This window comes from Humulus lupulus, chromosome 1, assembly GCF_963169125.1.
Source record: "Humulus lupulus chromosome 1, drHumLupu1.1, whole genome shotgun sequence".
In the NCBI taxonomy this organism is placed as follows: domain Eukaryota; kingdom Viridiplantae; phylum Streptophyta; class Magnoliopsida; order Rosales; family Cannabaceae; genus Humulus; species Humulus lupulus.
This window is the reverse complement of record NC_084793.1, coordinates 53,665,760-53,675,974: the sequence shown is the minus strand read 5'-3', so window position 1 is coordinate 53,675,974 and position 10,215 is coordinate 53,665,760. Positions and strand designations below refer to the sequence as shown.

At 36.9% G+C, this 10,215-nt stretch overlaps 1 protein-coding gene across 2 annotated transcripts; it reads right to left on the bottom strand.

Annotated features, from left to right (window-relative positions):
* Positions 1 to 511: 511 nt before the first annotated feature.
* On the bottom strand, positions 512 to 4,188 carry LOC133792522 (receptor-like cytosolic serine/threonine-protein kinase RBK2). 2 transcript variants are annotated; one of them, XM_062230437.1, is made up of 8 exons: positions 3,920 to 4,188; positions 2,748 to 3,116; positions 2,388 to 2,639; positions 2,112 to 2,266; positions 1,919 to 1,998; positions 1,693 to 1,828; positions 1,488 to 1,565; positions 512 to 1,091 (listed from the first exon to the last, which is right to left on the bottom strand). In XM_062230437.1, the coding sequence occupies exons 2-8, from the start codon at positions 3,100 to 3,102 to the stop codon at positions 957 to 959; spliced, it is 1,191 nt and encodes a 396-aa protein (XP_062086421.1). In that variant the 5' UTR covers positions 3,103 to 3,116; positions 3,920 to 4,188; the 3' UTR covers positions 512 to 956. The 2 variants fall into 2 exon arrangements, with proteins under 2 accessions (XP_062086421.1, XP_062086417.1); XM_062230433.1 differs by having other exon boundaries at positions 1,416 to 1,565; positions 3,920 to 4,186.
* Positions 4,189 to 10,215: the final 6,027 nt, after the last annotated feature.

Below are 10,215 nucleotides of genomic sequence, written 5' to 3'. Positions count from 1 at the left end.
ATAATTTAATGGCATAATAAATCAATTATGACCCTCCCGACTTCCTAATCAAGGTCCTAAGCCTGATTAGGAAATTTGGGTAATTACAGGGACAGATCGCGCATTCGAGAAAAATACACGAGCCAAATTGGTATTTCCTGTAAAATTATAGTAGATATAGAAATCTTGAAACAAAACACTACTTATGATTTTGATTCTAAGAAAATAATTTTAATTTTAAATTATTTATATTTCTTATTTTGAGATAAAAAGATAAAATTAAAAGTTAATAATGGTTTTTTTAATTCTTATTTTTTCTTAATTGAGTGTCAATTAAATTTTTTTTTTTCAAACAATAAATATTTATAGAAGTGTAATTTATTTTTAATTTACTAATTCGGGTAATTTTATACTAAACTATTTTCATATGTGTAAAACAAATTTTTAAAAATTTATGAGGAATTTATTTAAAAAGAATGGGTAGAGAAAAAAAAAACAGAAATATCCTATATTAAATTATTCGAAATGAATGCCTGATAACATTTTATATTTTCAACATAACAAAGAAAAAAAAGGAAAGAAATGCAAAATTACACAAGATATATTACCACTGTAGTTTGGTTAAAACAAAAGGGAAATTTCAATTTATATGCTTGATAAAAGTTATAATAACAAAAAAATGCTAAGCATATTAAAATTTTCAAAATATGAAATTTTCCAAACAAAATTTGGTTCCCGCATGAATTTCTGGCAGAGGAGCCTAAAGCCTGGGTTGAGACTGTAATTATATCCCTGTACTTGGTTCTAAAACTTTCTATAACTTTCTTTTAGCTTTCTATGTATACAAACTGAAGTTGCTTTTTCATTCTCTTGTTCTTGCTTTTAACATTATGTACACCACCATCAATATATATATATATAAAATATTTTATGGGGAGGACTGATCATACTGGTCTCAAGAATTGGTCAATCAAAGGTCAACCTATTACTGGTTGTGTTTTTTGGCCTTCTGTATTGGTGAGTTCTTCGCGAGATGCCTTTTGGAAAAATGAAATTCGAGTTTTCTTCATGTTCGTCAAGCAACTAAAGTCACCGTGCAAAAGCTCTAGAACCTGCACGCCATGTTTCAATGCAAATAAGTTTCATAAAAAAAATATGTTAAGTCCCTAAATGTGGAGCCTGCTTATACAGAGAGAGTTGATGTTTATTAAAAGTAGATACAGGTTGCATCATGGGTTAAATTTACAGTTCTGATTTTTAATTATTAATTCAATCAAGTGGTTATGATACCACTCACAGGTTATCACCTTGTACAAGAAATTGGTAACCAACATGAAGAAGTTAAACACGTATTCTATCCTCTCAAATTGGTTTTTCATTAAATTTAAATGTATCATATTATATGTTGAGGTTGACTTTGTAGGAAAATATTATACCTCACTCGTAGTGGGCCGCCGAATTGACGACGGCTGTATGCATAAAGTAGCAGCCAAGAGCACGAGATTCACCTGTCTGGAGTTGTAGTCATCAGCCAAAGAAGGATCAATCAGCTCTCTTGACTCACTTTTCTTCAGCAAAGGTTTTGCCTAAAAAGAGAATTGACATGGGTAAATTGGAAAGGTCAAAAAAGGCATCCCTTTAGCTTGTCATTGCATGTAAAGATATGCAGCCAGTAGTATACCGGCATCTAAGAAAGAAGAAAACACAACATACCCAAAGAACAAGGCTTTGGTTGGAATAATCTAGCGCTCGCCGTCCAGTGACTAATTCCAATAGTAGCACCCCATAGGCAAATACATCGGTTTTCTCATCTACTATGCCATGGAGTAAGTACTCCGGAGCAAGATAGCTGCATTTGCAAAATGCAGTGTTAGGACTAGACAAAACTTTGATGGAAGATGTGAAATGAGTTATTGAAGCAAATATAAAGTTTACTAACCCGAAGGTGCCTTCAAATTTTGACACGGTGTGATGAGTCCATTGCTCAGGCAGCCACTTTGCAAGACCAAAATCACAAATCTGTGCGAAGAGTGGTAATATTTAAGTTCAAATAGTAGAAATCAATGACTACAATGGAAAGAACAGAGATATTATTAATATTTTACTCATAATAGTAACAAAAAGTTAGGTACCTGAGCCTCAAAGTCCTCGCTGAGCAAAATGTTTGTAGCCTTGATATCCCTGTGAATAATTCTCCTTTGACAGCTCTGGTGAAGATATACCAAACCCCTAGCCGTTCCCAACGCAATTTTATACCTAATGCCCCATTTTAGCTTCTCCTTTGAGCCTATGAACAAAAATAAACTATTTTTTTAAAGATGTTGAATATTGAGCAAAATGGACCACCGATGGATATATAACAATTTATTAAAGCAAATAAAGATTACGAGATTGGTATTTTAGCTAACCATAAAGCATAGAAGCCAAGCTCCCATGTGGCGACAATTCAAGAACCAAGTGCATGCCCCCTTCAACTCCATAGCCAATTAGCTTAGCAGTATTAGGATGATTTACATGGGCCATAATCCCTATCTCTGATAAAAAGTCTGCAGTAGCGTCCTCTGGTTTCCCCCTTGTTAGCTTCTTAATTGCGACTAATTGTCCATTTCTCAAACACCCCTTGTACACTTCAGCATAACCACCCTTTCCAATCAAGTTTTCTGCACCAACAACAAAGAACAGGACCCCAAAAGCAAAATTCAGCTAGACATTTCTACAAACAACTTATAAGCAATTTAGGTCTAAAAGTCCCAATACAAAGTAAAAACCTTGTCTGAAGTAGTTGGTTGCAACCTGAAGCTCATACAAAGAAAAGTTTTTCCATGGAGACTTCAAACCGTAATCAGATTCTGACCCAAATTTCGACGCTATAATTTCCCTCATACTGCCACTCATTCTCCTCGAGAGGTTCAAAATGTTAAGAGGGTGCATTGTGTTTAAAGGCTTCTTGGATCTTGTTCTCATTAATTGTATCAAACCATGCCATCGAGAACTTAGCTTCGAATTTTTGTGAGATTCAGACTCATTATTGGGTTCTTTGCAAGAGTATGTTTCAGAGTCTGAGCTTCTGAAATAGTCCTCTAAAACACCAGTGGGAGAGCAAGTGTCCTCCTTCTCTGTCATATTTAGCAAGTTACCTATCCAAAAAACAGAGTCAATTGCATAAATTAATTGTTATCAAGCAGAGAGCAATGCATTGGTGACCATATCAAGACATGTACTTCCCCAATAATAAACCATCGTTTTCCCCAATATTTGCAACAACAAAAAACGACCTTTTACCAAAACAATACATAGAACTCTAAACAAAACAATGCCATGGAAAACATCAAAACCTAGTAATGGGTTTGCAATGTCCATCTCATCAATGGACTAAACATCTGAAATTCAATAACACTAACACAAAGCTTAACCCCAAAACCCATATACCAGATCTCAATAGCAACACAGTTACATCTAATGAAGTGTAGCCAAACTAAAAAAACGCAGCCCCATACCACACCAAATTTTAAAACATCAACATCATTCATGGGTACAATCAAAGTTCAAAAACGATGATCAAAGTCATTAACATCAATAACTTATCAAGTTATAAACAAAAACAAGAAAACTAAAAACCCAACAAAACTAAGAAAATGCCGTTAGAGGAAAATTCATAAGACACCCACTTTTTCTTGCAAAATGTTTGATGAGTAGCAGTGTTCGGTCATTCCCACATGACCCATATCTTCTATAAACTTAAACTTCTCTACATTGCCCAAAGACATGGTCACTCACTGCTTTCTATACCACTTTCTCTCTATAACTCCCCCGTGAACAGAGATAAAATGAACCATACACCAAAAGAAGAGTGCAGAAAATAAAAATATGAAAGAGAAGAGAGGAACCTTTGTGCATTTTGGGGAGAGTGAGAGACATAGAGAGAGATTCTAATGCTTACCTCAATGAGAGCAGAGCTTGAAGCTGATGATCAGAGATGGTAGCCAAGGAACAATGAACCTTCTTCTGTGGTTGGCGCCAAAGCGTAGGACGGTGAACAAGAGAGAACTGGGCTGTAATGAATGAAAGTTTACCTCATCCGTTGGAGTTAGGAGGTGGTCTCAGAGCTACTCTACACTAAACCGCTTCAGCTAATGACGCCCTTTTCAATGTTTCCCGGCGTACGGGTTACACCATTTGTTTGATGTCTTCTAAATTATTATTATTATTTTATTTTTATATATTATAATAATATAAAGAGACATAACTTTGCGGGCTTTTAGCCGTTAAAGATTTAATTATTTTTTTTTGTTTGTAAATTGTAATTATTTTGACCGGAACTCCACTAGTCAGAGACGGCTCATTTTGTGGTCTTCTTTTATTTATGTGATTTTTTTTTCATGCTACTGGTTTTGCCACGTAGGATTAACTGGTACATGGAATGCGACACATGGATTAATAGGTCAAAATTTGTGTATAGGCGGCATATAAATTTCATCTGAATTATCCGATAGTGTTGGTCATTACTTTTGTGATAGAAAGTGGCATTTTTTATTTATTTATTTCATATCATTATTGTTAAGCTAAATAAAGTAAGACTGTTTGAGTCAGCTATTATTATTACCATTTTATTGGAAAAAGATGAAGAGTTTTCACTAGTCTTTCTACTAAATATATAAAAAAACATACTTTTATTTTATAATATCCTCAGCCGTTAGAAATACTTAATGTTGATATAATGATAATGATAATTATAAACAAAAGCAAAAACGCACTCCTAAGCTAAGACACGAAGCACATAAGCTTATTCACCTTTTCAGAGGCATAAATAACAAATTAGAAGTAATTGGCAATTATTTTATGTTATAAGTAGAGAGACAGTATTGGAAGGTAATTGCTGATGCCTTAAGCATATACATACCAACCTTTTCATATCAAATATATATTTATGTATGTATGTATTTATATTGTATAATACTTTGCTTCGTAATCATCACAAAGTAATAATAAGTAACAATTACAGTAGTCCCAAATATATCAAAATGTACCGTCACGCAAAGGGATTTTGGATTTTGGAATTGGAAATGATTACGTTTACATTCTTCCTCCACAAATCAAGTACTTTTTCTCATTTTTATACCATTTTTCTTATTTTAAAAAAAATAAGAAAAAGAAAAAAATTTGTACATATATATCCGGATCATTCTTTGCTGGTAGAATTTACAATCGCTTGTTTAGGAAGCTTATCGATAATTATATTTAGAATAATATATATATATATATATTTATATGTATATGTGGGTTGATTCAGATATAAGCTGATCAGCTGGTGGTGGGTAGCTTAGCTCCTTTTCCATCATACATTTAATTAAAGATGATTATATTTTCTATACTGATGAAGCTGGTTTTTGGCTATTTCAATTATTTATTTTTAGGATATTTATGTTGAAAATACTTAAGTTATTAAGTTTGGAGTGTCAAATTATATTTTTTGTTGGTGAAAGTACCTAATTAAATAGATATTTGCGGCGAAAGTACTTAATTAAAAAGATATTTACGATGAAAGTACTCAATTTAAAAAATATTTGCAGCAAAATACTCAAGTTATAAGTAAATTTTATGACATGTAAGCAGACATAACAACAGAAATAATCAGATGCACTATAATAAGCACCAAATAATAACTTATAAACACAATAATTTAGGTATTGCAAATATTCCATATTAATAATACCTACATAATGTTCAAACAAGCTTTTTTGTTCTTTTTAAGTGGCTTGAGTATTTATTTATTATATATATATATACCTGTTTACATCATATTTCATATGGAAATAGACAAATGATCTATTTAAGTTTTATTTTTTTAAAATGGAATCTTCTATTTAAGTTGTGTGTGTTTTCTCTTTCTCTTTTATGTTACAAATATATATATATATATATATATATTAAAGCAAGTTGATCTACTTAATTAAACAGATTAAAAACAAGGTTTTAGTACGTCGCACACTAATTTATTATTAGATGTGAAAATTGATTAATCAACCACATAATATATGTTTGTTCTAGGGTCAAATGTGTCGTGTGTTCTAATGCACTTCCAAAGGATCAACACTAACATGTATATATAATTATTTTATATTTAAATATAGTGTATATATTATCAAAAGCAACACGTTATTTTGAGATCATGCCTCGTGAAGAAACCCATCTATTAATAGTACATATATACTTTATTTATTTAAAAAAAAAAGAGTTTACAAGCTACATTAAAGAACATCCAATAACTTTTGCATTGTGTTTTATGTATATAAATATAAATATTTATATATATATATATATATATTTGTTTTCATTCTATTGTTGAATATGGAAGTAATGAAATGAGAATGGTAATTGAAAATAGGAATGGAATGTAATAAAATTTAATATGAGTAATTGTGGATAGTAATCCATAGAAAACAAAATATTAAAACAACATTATGTGTCAAAAAGTTGTTATGTTAGTTAAAAATTAGTTTTGTTAGTTGTAGTACACCGAGTTTGTTTGTTAGCTATTTAAAACCATGTGACACTTGAGAAGGTCAATGAAAATCCTTAGAATTGTAATAGAAAGCAGAATAGAGAAAGAGTAAGTGTGAAGGTGATACTCGAGATTGAAGACCAAGATCATTGTTTTTGGAAAAACTCATACTGAGTTTTGAGAGAGAGTTAATGCTAGGTGTAATTTGTCTGGTGCACTAGACTAAATTGGAGTTTGTATTTCTACTAATTGAATGAAAAGAAATCCTATGGGGAGTAGCTTGATGTAGGCCCTTTGTTTTGGACGAACGAGAATAGATTTTTCTGCTTTGTTTACTTTCAGTTTTGAATAATAACTTTGGTTTTATTTGCTTTGATCTGGCATTGAATTTGTGTAGTGTTCTAGTTAAGTTTGTGTTGTAAATTTACAACAGTGGTATCAGAGGCAGATTTGCGAAGGAAAGAACTTAACTTTAAAGAACATTGAAGAATCAAGAAACCAGTTGCAATGGCTTCATCATCAACAAGATTCGATCTTGAGGGATTTGATGGTTCTGGAGACTTTAGTCTTTGGAAGGAGAAAATGATGGCCATACTGATTTACCAGAAGCTTGACTCAGCATTGGAGGAGATTGTTGAAAAATCCGAGAAAGAAATAGATGGTGTAAAGAAGAAAGGTGCAGAGACAATGATGAAGCAAGCCAAATATGCTATCATCATGAATTTGGCTGATAATAAGTTGAGATAAGTGATACGAGAGAAAATTGCTTTAGGCATATGGAACAAGCTTGATCAACTTTACATGGTTAAATCAACGGCAATCAAAATCTTCTTAAAAGGGAAGTTCTATGGCTTTAAGATGAATGCTAATGTTTCTTTAGAACAAAATCTTGATGACTTGAATAAAATTGTTTTACCTCTTACAAACATGGGTGAAACTATCAAGGAGGAGGACTAAGATGTGATTCTTCTCAATGGCTTACCAGATCAGTTCAAAGAAATGAGGTTCGTGATAATGTATAGTAGAGATACTCTTACTTTGGAAGATGTTATCAGCACTCTTAGATCAAAAGATGCTGAATTGAATTGGCAAAAGGCAGCGAAACAAGAGTCAAAACCAAATGAAAGTTTGCTGACTCGAGGAAAATTTCCAAGGAGAGGAAATTCAAGACACGGAGAGAATTCAAGATCAAAGTCAAGAACCAAAGAAACTAGGAAATGCCATCATTGTGGCAAAGTTGGTCATTTGATCAAAAAGTTGTTGGGAATTGTTGACGGTGAAATTTCGTCAACGAAATTAGATCGGAAAACTCAAAGGTAAGTTAGATGATATTTATATAAGAACTTAGAATAAACTTTAAGGAAAAGTAAACACAGATCAAAAATAGAGCAAGCTTTTGTATATTTCTCAATAGCCTTTGCATACAATGAATTTTCCAACCCCCTTTCAGGTGGTCTTAGAGTTCCTTTTATAATAGGCTCTAATGGCCTTAGGTACATGATGATTCAGGGGACCAAGTGGTACATACGTACTGTATTAGAGGAATGGTTTCAGAGGTAGTGGTTGTACATCCCGTACAGGAGCAGGTGTCAGGGGGATGTCTCCACTACTTGTCTGTACCCCTGCCTGAGGCGTGGTGGCAGGTGTATTGGCGCAGGAGGTAGTGGTGTCGGTTCTGACCCATGGCCGTAGACGTACGGACCATGATCCTTACCCCAGCAATCTCACTGGCACTGGTATCCGTACTTAGTACTTGGTCGTACAAATATGTCTCATTCGACTCGTACCGAATCTCCTAAGCATAGGGACTTCGAGGTGTGAAAAAAGGGATCCTTGGTGCCCGTACTGGCCGTGGCGTTTAGTAGGGGTTTTGGGCCCATACGCGTCATGTCACGGGGTGTCGGCCTCCTGAGAAGATGGTGGGCTGATGGACCTCCCAGGGCGTGCGCGCGTGGGACCTCGCGCGGCCTCGCGCATGGGGCGCCATTGACGGCCTCGCAGCCTCCCATGGCCTCGCGCATGGGGCGCCATAGACGGCCTCGTAGCCTTCCTTGGATCCGCGCATGGGCATGGTGGGAGTGGCCTAAGGGCCTCGCGGATCAGTGGCCTCGCGAGGCGGGAGGGCCTCGCAGATCGGTGGCCTCGCGAGACGGGAAGGCTTCGCGGAACGGTGGCCTCGCGAGACGGGATGGCCTCGCGGATCGGTGGCCTCGCGAGGCGGGAGGGCCTCGCAGATCGGCGGCCTCGCGAGACGGGAAGGCTTCGCGGAATGGTGGCCTCGCGAGACGGGATGGCCTCGTGGATCGGTGGCCTCGCGGGACGGGATGGCCTCGCGGATCGGTGGCCTCGCGAGACGGGAGGGCCTCGCGGAATGGGACTGCCCTCGCCCATATGATGGCCTCGCCTGTTTGGTGGCCTTGCGAGAAGGGACGGCCTCGCCCATTTGATGGCCTCGCGGAAGGGTGGCCTCGCGAGAAGGGACGGCCTCGCCCATTTGATGGCCTCGCGGAAGGGTGGCCTTGGGGCTCTGCTTCGGCCTTATATTTTCTCTTGATGAGATTATGAGCATCAATAGGGGCCTAAGCATACACTTTGAGTCTTTTATGGGCATGGAATATTGAGCATTCACAAAGGCCACACTTCATGGCTCACTAAGTGATGCTTCCCTTGGGACAATCTCTCAGTTTCACAAGACTTATAGGTGTGAGCCCGATAATGTGACTAAGTGACCTCTAGCCTTGTATTTTCACCATGTACTAGGGATTTTTTTCTTGGTGGATTTTTGGCATCCACACTTGCCCCCCAGTCTAGAGGGAGGCCTTTAGGCGTTCTTGTAGACTCTTCCGTTCCTTTTTATTATTCTCTTATTCTTCTTCTCCCTTTTTTTTTTTTTTATATTTATCATGTTCGAGGTCCTTTGGAACCCATGCGAAAGGGGGTTCGATAGGTCCTTCTATGGTGCGCCTTGGTTGCACCTATAAGGATATATTGACCCCTTGGGTTCTAGTTATCCCTTTATATATCTTCGCGCGCGCTTATTATATTTTGCGAGAAGCGTCCTTCTCGTCATTAGGCATAGTACTATTTTTGCAAGCGTCTTCCTTGAGACCCTTTTTGCAAGCGTCTTCTTTGAGACCCTTTTCGGAAGCGTCTACTTTGAGACCCTTTTGAATAGCGTCTACTTTTGAGACCCCTTTTGCAAGCGTCTACTTTGGAGACCCTTTTTGGTGGCGTCTACTTTGGAGACCCTTTTTGGAGGCGTCTACTTTGGAGATCCTTTTTGGAGGCGTCTACTTTGGAGACCCCTTTTGGTGGCGTCTACTTCGGAGGTGATTTCCCCTCGGATGGGGACTTTCATGGCTAGAGGGTCTTCGTTCGATCTCGAACATGGTTAGCGACCCCTCTAGCGCGATGCCCCCCTTTTATATGGAATCCTCAGACATAGTGGTAGTATGGCCACTGGAGGAAGGTTCGCTTTCTTCGACGTGGAAGTTCTTATGGCCCTCTTCCACACGTATGTACTTCTGTGCTCTCTCAAAGAAGTCGTCCAAATTCGAAACTTCTCTTTTGAGCATGTTACTCCATAACTTGCTTCCTGGACGAACTCCGGCTGTAATAGCCATCTTGAGCTCCGCTTTGGTTAAATCTCCCACCTTTGTTGCTTCTATACTGAACCTATGGATGTAGTCCTTCAAACTTTCATTCTCGCCTTGTTTGATGTTAGCGAGGCTGGT